We start from the raw sequence: 19,691 nt of genomic DNA on the forward strand, positions 1-19,691 counted from the left end.
TTTTGAGTATTACCTTACAGATGAAAAGCTGCCTTTACTTTCCCCAGTTTGAAAACAAGTAATTCTCACTGAATCCCAAAGTATTATTGACCTGGAAGAATTCGGAGTTTTTTTCATGTACTTTTGTACCTGGATGTGCAATTGAAAGCAAAATAAGGATCACCACATATATTTTAACAGACAGTGTTAAAAGGTATAGAGTCCTCACGACGGCATTTACAAATAGACAGAAAGTGGTCACTCTAAATGAAGAGTTTCATATTTTTCATTGAGAAAAACACCAGTAGAAATAAATGCATGTTTTCATTGGTTAGGAAAATCTAAAAATGTATACCTGTCTATTTATTTATATATATGTATATCTTCAGCTGGACCTGTCTGGGAAATAGAAGTCTGTAGTGAATACCTTTTCTTATCACACAGAAACTGCTCACAAGTCATTAAAAACCACAACACCCTGTTTGAAGGACGCAGTCATGCTTCCTCTTCCAATTTCTATTTTCCTTTTCCATTTTTTGAAGACTTCAAGATCTGTAGCTTCAATTCCTTTATCATCATCTCTAACTTTTCTCTTGCCTCTCGTTCTTGTCTCAGTTCATCTTGAAGCTCTTGTCTATCTGCCTCTGCATGGTCCAATCTTTGTCTCAGTTCTGCTAGCTGTAAAATAGAGAGGAGAGACAGAGCAAATTTTAGCAAACTTATTTGTAAACATCAACTATTCGTTTCAAGATGCCACTGATGACCACCCTATGCATCAGATAAAAATATTTCAGTTCACTGGTATTTACCAGCCCATCTTCTACGGTTATCAAGAATTATGCAGTTACCTACTACCTCAATAAGCATCATACTATAATAAAAAAATAGGAAAGTCTAATTTTTAAATATATATAAATTGTAGTTATATGAACTGTCACACTAGACCATTTCAATAACACATATCATCTGTTAGGACAACTGTGAGGATGTCTGCATCAGACATTTCAAAAATCCCAGAATAAATAGCATTTTTTAATTTCCCAGGTCCATTTCTCTTACCTGACAAAAATATTACGTCTTCATTTCAAAGCCTGAATGCATTTCTAGAACAAACAAAACCACCAACACTGTTTTCTGATATCCTTTAGTATAAATGAAAGAGAATTACCAGAAATGAGATTCAGAAAATCTTGAGCATAACTGCCTATGCATTTATGTGTGTCTTCAAATATGAGTGTAAGCCCCGCCCCCCCCCAGTTTTTCGTGAAGTATCTTGTGTTTAACACAGAAATTAAATACATTTTTCATCTCTGGAGTACAGTAAAACTCAACCTTGCTAGAGTGTCATCAGAATTTATTTACTGTGAGATCTGGAAATGTCTGACGAATTTTTCAAGTGCAAGAAAGTTATTGTCAAATTGCTTATGTGTATGCTACCAGCAGTTAAAACAGGGAGGAGACTGGAATTCAGTTATCTTCTCTACCATTGATTTAAGGGGTTATTTCTTATAAAACGACCTCACAATCTAAAAAATCCATCTGCCTTCATAATGATAGGTATCCATCTGACCTGAATCATCACCAAGCACACATCTCACTGAAAATGAGGAAAACAGCTCAGGAGAATGAAAGAAGCAGGAGCATACAGGATCCCTGGCGTTCGCCAACTGCGATAAAATGCCCTGGGCAAAGGAATTGCCGTGCTGATTTTAGAGAAACACCACATTCAGTAGACCTTCATCTCCACTTGTACAGTCAGAAATATTTAAACAGTTCTTAGAATAATCAGAAAGATTTAAGTGGTTCTTAGACAGCAATATTTTACTTGCAAATTAATGCAAGTCTTCTGACTCTACTACTTGGACTAAGTGAACTGGTGCAGTACGGTAATGCCCACTGCCTGCATGTTACAGCACGTGCTACATAAACACGTCTCTCGTTCGGTTTTGACTTCCAGCTCTAAGGAAAGGTTCCAGCACTGGTGATACTGCCCTGTTGTGACTGACAGGGTAAAGCAACAATTAAACTAGACAATTCAATAAAGAAGTCAAAAAGGGAGAGAAGACACTTAGTGCTTCTTCAGGCAGGCCTAGAAAGAACAGACATTTAAACAAGTTCCAAATCCCAAATCATGTTTAATGTACAAAGAGGGTTCCTCCCGGTCCACAGTTCTCAGCCTGGGCAACTGACATCAGATTAAAGCTTTTTTTAAATGCCGTATACACAGCTTGGGGAAGTTACCTGTTGCCAGGACCTCTGTTTAACTCGGGTACTTCTGACAACTGCTTGGAACCTAGGGTCCAAAATCTATTGTGAGATGCGATAAATGGAGAAAAAGGTTCAAATCATTATGTTGTATATATCTGCAAATAGCTCTACCGCACAGGCATTAACAGAGTAAACTTTCATGCAAGGAATGTATTTATGTTTTTCAAGTCTAACTTCAAAAGAAACAATCAACCAGTCTCCTTGGGGAGCAATCAATGTTTTTTACCCTCTAGAGAAAGCAAGCCGTACCAGCCATATAAAACACACTATACATGATTATCTTCATAAATTAGAACATGTTGTTACTTGCAGTAATAGGGCTTGTACCAGATGTTTAGTAAATCAGACCTTAGTCAGAGAGGATTATTTCTGGCAGCAAAGGCTAGCAATCTGTGGAGTGGGATGTCATGAAATTAAATTCATGAGAAGGATTTATGATACTAGTCTCTGCCCTACTCTCCAAAAATACCAAAACCTGTCTCTCAAGTACTGCCTGTTTCTTAGTTTGAGACACTAAGAACAGGAAATATATACAGCTATGATCAAATGACCACAAAGCTTTACTGAGCTTAAGTTTCAGCTTTTGTTTGCTTTAAAAAAACACGTGAAGACTAGTTTTCTGTGACACAGTACAAAATACATCAATATACATTTAATCATAACTGCAACTGATTTTGAAAAGCAGCATTCCAAGCATTCATGTCATTTTTCCCACTGGAATGACATGAATAACCTCCAACAATGAAGAAAGCAATAGTAGAAGTTAAAAAGAAACAAAAAATATTGCCACAGGTTTTGACGTATGAACTCAAGAAGCAGGAACGGAAGACAAAAATATGATTTTCATTTCCAAGGAAACTCTTGACCAAATGCTTTCACAGAGCACAGAAGGGAGGGGGTGATCAGATGGTGCGGAAGATTCTAGCACCAAGGAATAGAAAAAGCAGCAAAGTATGCTACTAACCTGACAAAAAAGGTGGTTGAGAGGTTTGGATTTTTTTTTTTTTTTTTTTTACATAAAAGGAAGAAAAAGATGAATACCTTGTTTCTATAACTAACACTTGACAGGTGAAGTATTTCTGTAAGTTGCATTCTACCTCAGTTTCAATCAAGGGACAGGGAAGTAAATATTGCTGTCACCGTGACCTATTTTGGTATTAGTCTACGGTATCAGAACACACGGAAAAGATGAAACCTTAAGGTGGCTACGCAATAGCTTCACAATTTGCTGATACACTAAATACAGTTTGGTTTGAAACAAACTTTCCCTTCTCACCTGTGCTGCATATTCAGCTTCTTTGTCTTTTTCTAAATTGGAGTCACAGCTACATTTCTGCTTCATCACTTGGTCCAGTTTCTTCTCCAAGTCTCTCTGCTCAAAATAAAATTCTTCCATTCTTTGAGCATGCTCTGTTTGCAAACATTCAAGTTCTTTTTGTAAATTCTGCTGATCTTCAGTTAATTCCTTCATAGCTTTAGAGTTGCTTAACATTTCCACTTCCTGTCAAGAAAAATCAGGATCACATACACCTTGGTTCTAAGACCAGAAAAGTAAAAAACTGAATTTAAACGTGCATCTTGAAACAATGAGGCAAAAAAGAGCACATTTATCTACTGATAACAACAGCCTGATAACAGTATTTGTCTACTTATCAACGGTAGTCTTGAATTCTGTAACAAGCATTTAAAATATGCAGAAATTATTTATACTTCCAGGTACATGGAGCTTCCAGAATCAGATTCACAACTTTCAGCAGCGAACCTCAGAGAGCAGCAGCACTGATTTACTAAAATATACTTTGAAGATGAAAGATGTATATTATCAGAAAACAAGGATAAATGTGCTTGATTTCTTTTTCCACTAGCATTTTGATATTTTTTAAAGTCTGAATTATTATCTTTTTAACTTATCTACAAGCTTTACCTCTAACAGCAGAGCAACTTAAAAGTAGCAGCTCTAGGGCCCTATATAAGCTTGTAGATTCTGAGCTTAAGGTTAAATAAAATAAAATAAAAAATTAGGTCTGGTCTATGAATGTAAGAAGCAAAACAGTATTTATCTTAATGCAGAAAACAGAAATGAGGCAAAATCACAAGTGAACACCAGCTTCTCATGTCATCCATTATTAAAAAAGATGAATAAAATCCCCCTAAAAACAAGGGCTTATATCAATTAGAAATAAGAAGGCAGTGTTCTTTTTTATGCAGTGATAAGATCATTCCTAGAATACTGATGTCTGCATCTTCAAAATCCCCAAACATGAGAAATTTTAGAGGACTTAAACTCTATTTGCCAAAATACTTAAATGTTTGGAAAACATTTTAAAGTGAAAGTAGTTTTCATTTGGATAAAATAGAAGGAGCTGCCTGAACATAGTAGTTGCAAACTGAAAATACACCAATTATTAGTGGACTCGAACCTAATAAGCATAAAGATATTAAAGATTTGGTGTCTGGATTCAAGCTGGGGGCGGGAGGTGGAATTATCTGTGTGTTTTGATGTTTCTAAATGAATGTAATCTGTGATATTGATTCTAGAACCAACAAGCTAGCATCAGTTTTCTGATGACAAAAGTGAAATGCACTCAGATTGGCAATGTACCATTTGAAGCTGCTGTTTCCTCCGCAAGATAGTATTCAGTTTTTCTTGCTGTTTGATGTAGGTTTTCATTACTTCTTCCATGATCCTTCCCTTGTCGTCTTCACAACTGATGTCTTTCATGAGAGTCGGGGACAAGGTTCGCACATCATTCCCTACTTCAACACGGCTAGAGTCTCTAGTGATTCTGGAAGAAATACGTTCAGATTTTCCACCTCTTGCAGAACGAGTTGACACAGGTGGATCTATAAAGAAAGGAAGAACACAGCATAATAATCACAGAAAATTAAACATCCAGAGTGAAAAAAAAAAAAAGGCAAAGAAAATAAAAGCTTATAAAAATGTCAAAACAATTTTTGGAAAACTGAAGTGACATGACAAAATACTAGCTTGGTCTTGGGCTTTCCAAAATTATATAGTTAAATATTGGAAAGACTTCAACGTAATTTCTACTACTCACCTAAACATTTATGCTGCTCCACAGCAGTTTTCAAGTCAATTTTTTCCTGTTCTTCAAGAGAAAGCTCTGGATAGGAGGCAGCTTTTTTGTGCTTTCCACTACTGAGCTTCTTCTCTGACTGTCCAGGTGAGGATTTAATTATTTCCGAAGCTTTGACTGTTGTTTTTGCAACATCCTTATATTGTGATGCAAGAGATACATTTGGAGCAACCACTTTATCACACATATAAAGGTAGTAACTGAAACAGTAGAACAGTAAAATTAAGAATGAAAGGTAAGGCATAATAAACGATGACTGGTAGAGAGCAGTAAGTTTAATTTAACATGATTTCAAACTGTAAAAGTTTTAATGAAAAATAAGCATGTCCTTTCTAAATTTTTCCTATGCAAAAGAAAATCCTAATGACCCACTTAATCTTTACTGAGTAGATTATCTAGATAAAGTTTTGAGGCTATCAAACAAGAGGATTTTTCAAACATGGCTCGTTAAAAAAATCATATAAAGTCTTTATTTAAATACAAAGAGTGAAATCAGAATGCCACTGAATCCAGACTCTAGCATTTTCATAATCCTTATATTAGCAATGGAGGATGAGGGAAGAGATCCGTGTAGTGGGAATGAACATATCACTCTTTAAATAGCAAAGCTGTGTACTGACAGTGCTGGGGCATGTCTGAGACCAATGTCGGACCTTCTTTCCCACATATATTGACCAATCTGTTCGGATTGTCACAGCTCCTAGGAGCATCCTGCTGTACCGCCCTAACTTAACCACTCAGCTTTTGTCTGGTACAGAGGGAATCGAGTGCCAAATGTGTTAAGGTCAGTGACAGGAAATGGAAATCAGTGTCACGATGCTGGACTCAACATCGCTGCCTTTAACACCTTCCTCTCTCCTAGTTCTGAAGGAAGGCGTCAATGGAAACAGCAAACCGAGGGACCATCACAGAAGGTCCAGCATTCATGTGTTCGCGTGGGAACTAGTTTGGTGGGTGCGTGTTGCTTTAATGCAACGCTGCTAGGCAGAAGTCTGATCTCACCCATACATGGCGAATGCATAACCACACGGGAATGAGGGTAAGAGGTACGTCAAGAAAAACTGTTTCCCTCATCCATGCAGATGACAAACTTTGTACTATGTTAAGGAAATGCACTTGGTTTCTAAAACCAGGAAACTAATCAAGAGACAGTTCAGCTGTAGCCATTGTTCCAGTGTGGAATAAAGCCTTCAAACACCTTTTACAAGTCTTTTTCTAAAGGAAACGAAGTTGCACTCATGGTAAACAGGCCCTATGCAGCTTTCCACATGCACGCATTATGTTGTTAATAGGAAAAATTAAAAAACTTCTGTCATATCTACTCTGAAAAGGGAAACTGTAATTACATGTCAACTGTATTGCTACTGAACTCTCATAGATCACAGCTCGAGTCCCACACCAACAATCACTCATAAGCAGTTCACTACTATTTACACCAAGAAATGCATAAAAAGTCAGGGTTCAGCTATTCTTATGCAATCCCTTGGAGTCCTCCTAACAGTTCAGGTTGCAAGTACTTTTTTTTTCAGTTGAAATTATCTTTAAATAGCCAAAAGTATTTAACCTGTACTTATGGTGCTTATAGTTCTGGACAGGAAATTCAGTTACCTGGGATGGAAAAAGGAGGGTGCCTGAGAATCAGTTTCTGCTTCTTGCTTGATAACTGGATACCACTGTGATAATTCCAGGCTCTGCTGTGAATCTGCCTAAAGAAAAGGTAATAAATTGGTAACTTGACAGGTACATGTTATTCACATTTTCATAAACACTCCTCAGTGGAATGGCATTTTTTACACCACTAGTACAGACACACAAAGGTGGGTAGCACCAGACAAACTGGGGTACTGGAAAATGGAGAGTCTTTGGCAGAGATACGGGGTGATGCAAGCAACAGAAGTTTCTTCCATCTCCACTCTCCTATTACGGGCAAAGTAGCAAGGAATTTAAAAGAAAGTCTCTTCACAAACATATACAAAAGCTCTGCTGAGTTTCCACAACTCTGCCAGAGGCATGCTGCAAATGCTTGGGAGAAACAGAAAGCAGAAACTAGGGTTCCCTAAAGGCTGTAGGAGCCTTTTGCAATAAAGTACCCATATCATAGTAAGCACCTGTTAGATATTTAATTATGAAATAAAACCTGTGAATAAAATGGAACAATTATTGGTGTTCCAGAGACAGAACTTTCATTAGTTGTCATGAATTTTTATTACTGAAGTGGGCAAAGCTGCTGCAGTAACATGACTACTCTATTCTCTTTGCAGTAACAAACAAAATTAAGTCAGGTGCATCAGCATATATAATCTTAAAAAACTTCTCTGCATTTTGTATTTGGATAGCAATTCCTGTTCTGTTTGTCTCAAGAAACGTTTTTGGAATTACTCTTCAGTCAAAGTTACAGGTGATAGTTTGTGCTCCACTGCAAAGTTATTATTAATTTCAAGTGAAAGATGTCTTCTCATATATTTAAACAAGACTCATAGCTAAGAAATTGATTCTTAATTTCATTGTATTAAAATAGCCTTGGGAAGCAGATTTTCAGGTAAGGTGTGGTTGGTTGACCCCAGCCAGCAGCCAAGCAGCCATGCAGCCGCTCCCTCACCACCTCCAGCAGCAAGAAAACCAAAAAGGACAAAAAGGACAAAAGCAAGAAAGCTCACGGGTCAAGATAAAGACAGTTTAGCAGATGATGGAAAGAGAAAAAAAAAACAAGCGAAGTGAAGGGTATCGCTCCCCACCTCCCACAGGCACCTCCAAACAATGTCCACCCTGGATGCCAGAAGCCCATTTCTTCCCCTTCTACCCCGGTTTTTATTGCCGAGCATGGCATTATAAAGCACCAAGTATCTCTTTGGCCCCTGACAGCCTCTTGCCCACCCCCAGCCTACTCGCCGCAGGGGCTGAGCACCACACGGAGAAAGCCTTGACACTGCAGAAGCACCCTTCAGCAGCAGCCAAAACACTGGTGTTACCAACCCTGTTTTAGCCACAAATCCAAAACTTAGCACCAGCCAGGCCGCTACGAAGAAAGTTAACACCATTCCGGGCAGACCTGGTACCTTTGGAAATTTGCTCATTTAAAAAAAAAACAACTTTAAAGCTAAAAAAAAAATTCCTACTGTACCAAAGGCTTCACCTAGCCTTCCAAGAGCTTCACAATTTCTCGTGTACAAGATACATCATCAGAAAAGTTCATATTTACACACCCTGAATAAACTGTCGCAAAACTTAATCTCTGGCAGTGAAGAGAGTACCCAGCTACACACGTGTGGCTTGTGCCAAGGTCTGCAGAATCGAATGCCACTTGACCATGAGAGAGACCAAATCCCACCTACAATATCCTGCTCGAAACTTCCAGCCCACTAAATTCAGCTCTAGCAATTAAACTGAAATTTTCCTCCAACCCTGCAGTTCCTCAAATCAGTTCCAATGCAGACAGAAAGGAAGGAGGGCACAAGGAAGCTAAGCTCCAGAATAGTAAATTCATAATCAAACCTTTAAATAGTAAAGACTTGAAATACAGCAAACAATCTCTAGAAAAACAGCTTCATCCTGACACCTGTCAAGTTTTTTCTACTTATTCAGATCATTCCAATAACTGAAATAATGTACATATAGTCTTCTACTTACATTACAGCTAGTACACAGTAATCCAATTTTAACGTCTGAATCACATCTTGTACATGTTTTAGGACTCATATTTTAACAAGTTTATATATTTACATATTAAATTATATATCAAGTAATCCGTATTTGCAAGTTATTAGGCCAGATTTTTGCATTCCCACCTATTTCAAATGGAAACCAACTGTACTGTCTACCCATTACTGTGCATTTTGCAAACGAATTACGTAACTCGCAATCAGATTTTCACTTCGGAAAGAAAATGACAGATAATCGTAAATGAACATGAAGTCTTTTTCTAACATGATTCCTTCCTCATCATCTAGGTTAATAAAACAGAGATAAAGCATCTACTTCAATATATACATATGTATTTCATTACCTAACAATCTGTTTAGTTTAGATGCTCTTTAATTCTATAAATGCGATATATCCAAGTAAACTTAAAATTGAATGACTTCTACCTAAACTGTTTGAAAGGGCTACATGAAAAAGGTGTCATATTTTTCTTCTAAAGCTATTTGTACACAGCTGTTCTTTAAGAAAAAAAAAAAGTAGTGGTTTCAGCCTAATAATTAAGCAGGTTGTTTTAGCAGAGATGGCATTTATAAAAATACTCAGAATAAATGCTAACTCTCCACATTGCCTGTTTTCCCCCACACATGGTGACGAACTCAAGGAAGTGGTTTGAGAAGCAAGACAAAGTTTTAGTGCAGAGCAATTATTAGAAACTGTCGCAAAGTCAAAGGGAACGAGGATCTGGCAGCGCGGAGATCAGCAGAGACTTAGTGACAGCCGTTCCCGTGCAGAGCGGGTGGATGTTACACTGCAGAGTCCAGAACTCAACAGAAAATGAGAACTTTGGTGGCAACCAAATACACACCTTGCAGCTTTCTTATGAGCACCGAGAACAGAGCGCCATTAACCTTGTGAGCACAGCAGATGAGGGCCTGCATTGTCTGCTCTTAAAATACTGCAAGCAAAAGTATACGTGCACTGTGAGGTGAATAAACTCAGAGTGAAATGCCGAGGAGAAAGGGAAGGCACAGGACCTAGGATGCTCCAAAGACTAGGGGATTTAATTCATAATTTATTATTACCAGACGGACAAAGACCTAGCCAAGGGCAACTGTTCTTCCCGAGTCCTCCAAGATAACCTCAAAGATGCGTCGGCACTTGTGACAACTGACTCAGCAAAGGTGGTAAGAAAGTGACAGAACAGCAAATGGAACATCCTGCAAATAAATTTCCCTGGGAGCCTAAGAAAAGGTGATGCCTACACATTGTACCCAATACCTCTCTCACACCATGAACATGAGGGAAAGCGGACTGAAGCAGCCCAGGACTTCCCCAAGACAAGGAAACAGAGGCTGTGTTCCAACATTCCCCTTTAAAATCTTCTAATCTTTTGTGCTTTCCAGATGAATATCCATGAGACAAAAAACAGAAAGAAGAACCCTCCCTACATTTTGTCTTTGTTCAAGCTTTCACAGAGTTTACCTCTCATTCTGATTTCATATGCAGCTTTGTAAGAAAGAACTATACAGATCTGCAACGGAAGACTCCAGAAAGAGTTTTTGTATTTCATTTGCACTGCTTCAGTTCAAATTAGCATTACTGCTTATTTCAGCTGTTTTTTTTTTCATCTGTACACATGAAACTGAAAGATCTCACAGTCTGAAGTCTGCTACCGTGAAAAGGGAAGAAGTATTATAGGTTTGAGTATGGAAGACTATTTCCACTGACGCATCCACCATACTATAGGCGATTACCTACACCGGCACAGCAAGGATAAAGACCGCCATGTCTTCAGATTAAAAGCGAAGTCTCCTTGCTATGAACTTCAACTACGAAGTTGCATCTTGCAACTAATTCTTGGAAGCCTGCCATATTGCAGACTTTTGCGGAAATTTTCTGCTAAAATCCCTTACTGTGGGCTGGCACAACTGTAAAAATACCTGTTACCACAGTAAGCCTTTCTGCAATACTGACCTTTCAGGAGTTTATGCTGGAAGTTGTCAACTTACAACACACCTTTTTGGGCTCAAGCACCTGGACTACTCTTGCTGTTGTTTTGAAATCCACCACAAACATCCAACAAAATGGATATATAATCAAACCTCTAGCCATCAAACAGACATACAAATGAAAATACACACAGTCATGGGGTAGGACCCATTTAAGAACCTCTTAACCAAAATATTGTACCTTCTGTGAACAGAAACATCTATGATGTTCAGTATTTAGCTGGTACTTGTCTTCTTATTTAAAGTAGAAGGTCTCTAAGGGACAAATAAGCTCTGTATTTTTGAACCACTGCGCAGACTTGCAGCAGTATTTTAGGAAAAAATACAACATCTATTATTAACCATTGTCAAGATACTGGCCTAGAGCTCATTACCTGGGCTGCTTAAAACCCCCTCTTTTTGACATACTTCTCTGTACAACTGGTTTAAACAGAAAGCTATTGCTGAACAAGCAAACTTTGGGCTTCTAAATATCAATGCACGCAAAATCATGAGATGGGTGGTTAGCAAACCAGGTCACCACACACAGCACGTGTGTGTGCTGGAGTAAAAATAACAAATGAAGAATCAATTTGTGATACTGGATTTTCAAGCTCCTTTCTGCTCTGCTCAGCTGCTGCAACGTACACCACATAAAACATACTCAAAAGTCAAATGGGAGAATGAAAATCTCCACAATAGCTCTGAATCTTCCAGAGACCGCATACTTCAGAACAGAACAAGAACCAACAAAGCCAAACGAGCCCGAATGAAGTTAGTTCAGCCCAAAGAAATTACCGCACCTTTTAATGAGAAATGTATTTTCATGGTGAAGCTCTCTCACAAATCTAACTTAGGCTTGATTTGACAAGCATTCCCATTTAAAAAAGGCAAGCAACGCACTTCCAAAACAAGTATTCACGTGTGAGCACAAAGAGATTTGGGAGTTTTACAAGAGTAGGTGAACTTACTTTGGACCGAGTTCTTTTCTGATTTTTCTCGCTAAATTTCTCCTTCATTGCCTCCAAGAGATGCTTCAGTTCCCGCTCCTCCGACGTCCCTAAGTATTTTTGGTTAATATGCAGGTAGCAATGCCACTTGGCCGATTCAAACCCCCAGTGGCAGGTCCTCTTGTCCGGGGATCTGTGTGAATGCATCACAAACGTCTGGGGTGAGAACATACCGTAGCACTCCAAACACTGGATGCACGGGTCATCTGGTGCAAGGTAGAACTGAGGTGCAAACAACCCCTGGCACTTGCCCAGGCATTCGTGCTCTACTTCAAAGGCACTGCCAGACTCTTTCAGTTGGGCCAAGGTGTTCTTACCAGGGAGAAAACTGCCATTTTGTGGAAAAGTGCGAGGACGTAGTAAAGCATTGCATAGTCTCTGAGCATCAGTCAGCGTAATTAGCCCACAGGACGGAGCATTAAATGGAAGAATTCCCAAAACCTTCAGAATATGAAGCTGGTCAGAAGTGCACCTTGAGCAGTATATATACAGTTCGTCACACACCGTATTGATCTGTTGCAATGAAAAGTCTCGGAGAACCGAATTCAACACCTGAGGCAGGCAAAGTCTTTTTTCTCCTCCGACTTTAAAACAAGAGATGGATTCCCCTTCCAGTATCGTCTGGGTGAGTTCTGTGGAGCTGTCCGGAGGAATGAGCAGCGGACCAGAGAGTATTTGCGGCGATGGAAGAGGCAAGAAGACGGTGGGTGACATACTTTCCTGGGAATAACGAGCTGAAAAAGCTGCCGGTCCACCCAGTGAGCTCTGGCTGCTTAAGTGGAACTGCGCCAAGGTGTGTTTCAAACCTGGATTTAAATTCAAAGGCTCAGATAGTGAAGTACTATTTGGCTTGGCGGTTTCCCCATCAGCCTCCACAGGAGTTTCGTCATACTCGTCCAAGTTTTCCTTCTTTATTGTTGGCAATTTATTTATTACAACTCGTACTTTGCTATTTACAGGCATCTCTGTCATTGCTTTTTTTAATGGAGGACTCCCATCCTCCTGGAACCCACTCCTTTTTTGGTCTGAACCGAGACCCAGAGGGAAGTTTATTTGTGGGCCTTCCATTGCTAAGTACCAGAACTTTAATTACATGAGTCTTGAATGCGCATTTTCCTGCTTGTTCATACAAAAAACAATTTCAGGTGATCTTGATTACTTCAGGCACACTAAGTTTTGCGCTCCTTTCAGTAACGTTACTTCTTCAGCCTCCAACAGTAAAAACTGTAACCCATTCTGCAGGTAATACTATAAAATTAATAACAGAGAGGTTACACAAATTTTTCTTTTATAGTTATTTGTTCAATTTTCTCGTATAAAAAACCCACTGCAGTATTTACGCAAAAGGTTTTTCTTCATACCCCACCTAGGATTTTACACAGTAGTCTTATACAGCAATTTAGTAAAAAATGACGAGTTGATGCAAGAGTGTCCATCCTTGATCTTTTTTTTTCCTTTCAAAAATATACTGTCTTTTCAAGAAAGTCTCTACTTAAAGTAGAAAAATGGTCCCCATTTGAAGAACGCCAGTCTCAATGCAACCTATCCAAAACGTAGTTTAAGCTGTACGAAAATTTTATTCAGCGCTTTCAGCTCTTGGCGATCAAACGCAATCTTAACGGCTTGCTTTACCGTGCTGCCAACTTTATGATTTCACCACCGCCACGAGCGTTACTATGGCAGTTTGCAAATAAAGCCCCGAATTACAGGCTGATCCAAAACTGAGCGTCCCCGGAGAGTCACCTTTAGCGCAGACATCACCGGTGCGTGTCAGGATTTTCCCACCCCGAGTTATTACTCAGAGAGGCGAGATCCAGGCCACCGGCTACAGGCATGTCTTGTGCGACCGCAGGGCTCTGCCCGCTGGCCTGCGGAAAGAGGAAGAGGCCAGTCACCAGCGATCCCGAGCGCGAGCTCGCCGTGCCAACGGAGGGGTACGCTTCCCGGTTAACCGGGAACGCCGCCGAGCCGGGAGCTTCCCTCGGAAGCCGTCGGCCCCGTTACAGCCCCCGGCAGCCGGGCGAAGCTGGCAGCGGCGGCTGCTGCCTGACGGCCGGGGAAGGACGGGCCCGCCGGGGAGCGCAGGGCCGCCCCGGCCGGGCCCCGGCCCCTCGCGCCGCAGGCGCCGCTCGCCCCCCCGCGCCGGGACTCGCTCCGCCCCGCCGGCCCCGCTCCGGGCAGCGCTCGGCCCCTCCCGCGCCCGCCGCCGGTCTCGCCCCTCCGCCTCCGCAGGGCCGCCGCCCGCCCCCGCTCTCGCCGCCGCCCCCGCGTTACGCCCGCCCGCACCCCCCCCTCCAGCCCGCCGCCGCCGCCGCCGCCGCCGCTCCCTCTCCGCCGGGGGACGGCGCGCCCCTCCCCCCCCGCTCAGCCCCATCCCCCTCAGGCGCTCCCCCCCCCCCCAAGCCCCCTCCGCCCGCCCCCCCGGTAACTCCCCGGGCTCCTCACCCGGCGCCGCGGGGGCTCCGGCAGCCCGGGGAGCGGAACAGGCGCCGCGCGCGCACCGCCCACCCGTGACCTCACTGCGGAGACGGCGGCGGCGGCGGCGACAGCCACGGAGACGGCGGCGGCGCGCGGGCACGAACCCGCCGGCGGCGCGCGCCGCCCCCGCCCCCTGCCGCCGCCGCAGCCCCGCCCACTGTCTGGGGCAGCGGCGGGAGCGGCCGCCCCTCCCCCGCCCGCCTCAGCGCCGGGAAAGCCTCCCCTCCCCCAGCCCTGCCCTCCCGCCGGCCGGAAAAGGGGGAGGGAGACACGGCGGGGGGAAGAAAAAGACAAAAGTGGTATTTCTGCTCGTCCGCCGCCGCCTCCCCTCAGCCCACCCGGTCAGGCCCAGCCCCGCGCCGCGCCCCCACCGTCAGCGCCCGCCGGGGCGTGCGGGGCCGCGAGGGGCGGCCGGCTGCGGCGGGGAGCCCCGGGCGGCGCCGCTGCTGGGGCGGGGAGGCGAGAGCAGCCATGGCAGAAGGGGAGAAGGAGCCACGCGGGAGCGCGGGCAGCAGCCAGGGCGGGCGAGGAGGCCCCGACGCTGGCAGGGAGCCGTCAGGCGTACCGCTCCCCTGGGGCGCGGCGGGCGTCCCTCCTCAGCCGGGGTCCCCGCTCAGACATCCCACTACCAGGGGACGGGGAGACGTGGAGAAGGCAGGTGAGCCTGATGGTGTCTGTCCCCAGAGCGGTTTCACAGACCTTTCCTTCCAGCCGTCGTGAGGCACCGGGAGCGAGGAGATGCAGAAGCGCAGGAGACGGTGCCAAAGTCAGTCATGGGGCCCGGCTGGGATGCGGCACGATCGCTTCCGCGAAGAGGGGTTAACGTGAGGGGGTTCTCCTGCTTCAGGCTTGTTGCTGGCAGGGGCACATGCTCTTCAGGGACTGCTTAGTCTTTGTACAGCTAGTTTAAATATTACAAGTTTCTTCAGTCTGCAAGGAGCCTAAAGCTTTCTGGTTTACATCGTCTTTCTACAGACAGTGCTTCAGCTGAGATTAAGGCACAATCCAATTTGCCGTTGCTTTTCACCCCGTAGCTACATATTTTGATGCAACATGAGTGTAAAAGCGTAGCACGTGAAAATGGGGCGGTTGTACCACCACCAAGCACTGCTTAACAGGGACCAGCACTGCCCTGGGCCAGTGGGCTCCCTTCCGTGTCATGTCCTAATGCCACGGCGGAAGGATTAGCAAACAAAACCCGCCTGGCTGCTGAGCAGAGGGGTTTGATAGGCTTTAATTCGTGACTTCACACCTCCAATATGCTGAGATTTCCTCTGGGCTGGCAGGGCTTACCGATGGAGTGGCCCTCGAGAGTCACTGCAAAGCTGCTTCGCGAGTCACCTTGTTACTCGCTCGTAAAACACCGCATCAGTTGCAGCATCTACAACAACGGCTACACTACCTACATTTCCTTCTGATGACAGCTGGGCAAGGAATGAGTGATCTGGCATTATTGATGTTATTTTGCATGCAGGTTTTGCCCTTGCTGTTAACCTTAGATGGTCACAGCTGTAGCTAGGAGCTATCCTCCTCTGTTTGCACAGCAGCTAGTGCAATCTTTGGGACCTGCGGTGCTTTATATTGCAAAAATAATAAATTGCTGACAGTTTAAGTAGTAGAATAGGGTTTAGAATAGCTGTATAAATAGCAGTGCTATTCACTATAGCTATAGCTTTTAGCGGTAACTCCGTGATCACAAAGACAATAATGGCTATATTTATTTTTTAAAACCTAAAGAAAACCACTTGACCTTTCTGTTATTAAAGAACTCGGGTAGAGATGAAGGAATCATAAAACTGAAACAAAGCACAACCTCGATTTTTACATTCAGCAGAATGTGTCATAGGACAAGGATCATTGTTTTACTGTTGCCATATTGCAGCACTGTAAGGCAGACAGCTTTCCTACAAAGGAAGGGGTACCAAAAAGAAGCCTTCATTTTGTTGAGGGATGTAAACCTCCAAATGAAATTGGGTGTTCTTTCTTGCAGCTGTTTGAAATAGATATTTCATAGAATGCCGACAGAAAATCGTAACTTCTCTTTTCACAGGCTAGAGAAAACAGAGAAGGGAGGGAAGGCACAAATTCCTTCCATTCCATGTATGCCAAAGCAGGGCTAACAGTTTTGCAAAAATTGGAACCAAGATTTAATCTTGTGAAAGAACACAGGTATTGGAGAAATGCATCCCCCTGCCCAATACTCTACTAATTGTCCTTTTCCATCATCATTTTATTCCTCTACTTTTATCGTAAATCACTAAATGCTTCCTCAGGGAGCATTTATCATTATAATGGAAGGGCATTTTTCCTTACTTCTTTATTTCCATTCTAGCTCCTTTTGCCAGACTTCACCTGTGTAACTACTCCCCAGCAGCAGAATACCAGCAGAAACACACAGGTACAAAACCATCAGGCTCTATGCATTATTGAAGTTTCATGAACTGAAGGATGATCAGGACCAACACCTATTTCCCAGCCACTTGAGGTTCACCACAAATCAGATTTGTGCAATCAAGGAAATTTCACAGAGGTTGGACCATAAACCTACTCCTGTCTCATCTTTGCCTCCGACAGCATTTGATCTAATTTGGCAACACACTGGTTAATAAATACCGGTCATTCCACCTCAATATGCAGTTTACTATCTAGGCTTGTTTCAAAGCAGGGAAGTATTAGAAACACATTTAATTTAATTCCAGCATTGTGCAGCAATGGTACTTTTCATAAACGCTCTTCTTTAGCCTGCAGCAACACAACTACACAGGACTCTGCAAGCATCATCTCACTCTGGCTGCTACATCAAATTCTTCTGCAGCATTTACAGCCTTAGACCAAAAAAAAAAAAAAAATTCTTCATTTAATGATTCTGCAGGATTTTTATAAATACTAGTATTTTTCCTCCATTTACAGTTAAGCAAACATGAGGCAAAGCAGGCATCAGGGTACAATTGCAATCTCTAGCCTTGCATGAAAATGGAAACAGCATTTGTACAGGGCAGGGAGATTCAGGAAAGTGATGGAGAACATGCAAAAGTGCTGTCGTGTTTGATCTCAATTGTCTGTTTAATTCTTTATTCTTCTGCAATGAAATGTTTGAGGGTAGGAGAAGAAAAAGCTTTATGAGGAAGTAAACACGTTTGTGAAGAATACTAACACTCTGTACTTGCTTATTAAGCAGATAAAAAGTTTGCTTAAAAGCCACACCAATATAGCAGAATAAAACAAGATTTCTGAATCTGAAAGGCATGGACCAGCGATACAACTGTCCAGACATTCTGGATTTCTGTCTTCTCCATCCTCTAGGAGTTTGGGATCTGATAAAAAAAAATTCTCTTCAAATACCATTCAGTGAAACACATTATGTCATGTTTCCATTTTAAATTTACTGAAGAAAATGCAAGTTATATAAACACCAGAGCTGGACTGATCGATGGACGTAATGACAGCAATGGATGTAGGCAGATATTACATCTTTTATTAGAGCTCCTGATGTCATGGAAGCTTAGGAATTCGGTGACATTTTTTAATTTGGGTTTTTCAAGTTCTGCTGCACATTTTTCATTTCAGGATGCAAATTCTGGTAACTATTGTGCTGTAATGATAGTGTTGCTATAGAGCTACAATAATCAGGCAATGTAAGACAAAGTTTGTAGGTAGAAGATTGTCTAAAAAAAGATAACTCTGCCTCCAGCTTCTACTGTAGACTGTGAAAGGCAGTTCCAAAGACACTGTGCAACTAAAATGTGAGTTGCAGAGGTCTGTAAGATAGTGCAATTTATTATAACAGAGCACAGGAGGAATCTTTCTTTTATTAACTCCTCTGAATTTTCAAGAAGTGCTGAAGCTCTTCGGAAGCTTACAAAATTAACATTTTAGGGTGTCTTAAAATGCAGTTCACAAACACCACCTTCATTGCTTGGTTTCAACACCTTAGGTTTAACACCAAGGCAGCCTGTACAGAATTTTTGTCTTTACTCTCTTAACTTTTCTTCTTGTAGTGACTTATTTTAAAAATAAACGTTTACTTTACAATTAAACAGACTACAGAAGTTTCATTTTCAGCTAAAATTTTAAAAAGTGAGGGAGATGTAATAATATATGGGAAACCAAGCAGCTCCCTAGAAAGTACATAATTTTTTATTTGATGTATTTCTAAGATAATACCGAGCAGGACACGCTCACAAACACAGACCTAGAAAAATATCATGAACCAAAGAAAGGGTGTTTAGAAAAAGAGTAAGTCCCATCCTCCCCACACACACATATCCCTTTCTATTCCTTGGGGGACACCTTTGGCAGTCGCTGGGGTCAACAGCTCTTCCACTCGCACACTGGGAAGAGGGGCAAGTGAGACAAACTAATCTGCATTTCTAAGTGCAAATAAAAATAAATCCTTTGAAACTACTGCATATAAAGTGCCAAATATATTAAAATAAAATGATCTTTCAGTTGAGCCGGTTAACAAAGTTGTTTGTCAAACTGCTAAGCGTGTAAAGAACTTACTCATAAAGCTGTGACAAAGATTCAAGCTGCATATTTATGAACAAAGGGGGTTTTCTACAGAAAGAAGCACTTAAAAAAAACAAGTTTCCATATACACAGTTTCTAAAAGATGCTAAAGTGCACAATTTAACACTGAGCAGAGAACAAAAATTGTGCATTTTCTTCTCTGAAGATATTAGCTTGAGCATTTTAAAGAAAAAATTTCGTGTTAGTGGTGATTTTTAAAGGTAAGTTGTTATACTTAAGACCACTCTTGTGAAGCCTGCTATGACAGATTAAGCAACACAGACAAGATACTCTATTAGAGATACTATAAGATCTCTAATCAGGTAAAGTACAAAAAGTTGGTAAGTTTTGGCATGCACCGCATCATACGGGACAAGTTAATTTGGACACAGTTCTGTACAAAACACTACAGCTAATGAAGAACCCGAGCTATGACTTCAGTTTCTACGTCTAAAACCACAGTCAAAATTCAGCTGTTCGGCTCGATGCTCCACCACCCAGCGCAAGAGGGATATAAGCCCAGACACTTTGTTCCAGCTTCGAAGTAAAATGTGGACACAACAGATTTCTGGTTCGATTTATACCTGAAAAAGCCCACTTCCCACAAAAGCCGAACAGATCCAGGAGGCAGATGCTTCTCTGCCTTTAATCGCTGGTGATTAAATACATAATGGTAAGGTCACATATTTCAAGTATGCAGTTCAGATCCCTTTATCATAAGC

At 42.0% G+C, this 19,691-nt stretch overlaps 1 protein-coding gene across 1 annotated transcript; it reads right to left on the bottom strand.

Moving 5' to 3' along the window:
* Positions 1-495: 495 nt before the first annotated feature.
* Positions 496-13,050, bottom strand: SKIL (SKI like proto-oncogene; the record flags this gene model as incomplete). The annotated part of the gene is made up of 6 exons (XM_082003337.1): positions 496-657; positions 3,524-3,748; positions 4,850-5,091; positions 5,307-5,545; positions 6,954-7,051; positions 11,944-13,050. The coding sequence occupies 6 exons, from the start codon at positions 13,048-13,050 to the stop codon at positions 496-498; spliced, it is 2,073 nt and encodes a 690-aa protein (XP_081859463.1).
* Positions 13,051-19,691: the final 6,641 nt, after the last annotated feature.

This window comes from Phaethon aethereus (assembly GCF_964289735.1).
Source record: "Phaethon aethereus genome assembly, chromosome: 9".
Taxonomy (NCBI): Eukaryota; Metazoa; Chordata; class Aves; order Phaethontiformes; family Phaethontidae; genus Phaethon; species Phaethon aethereus.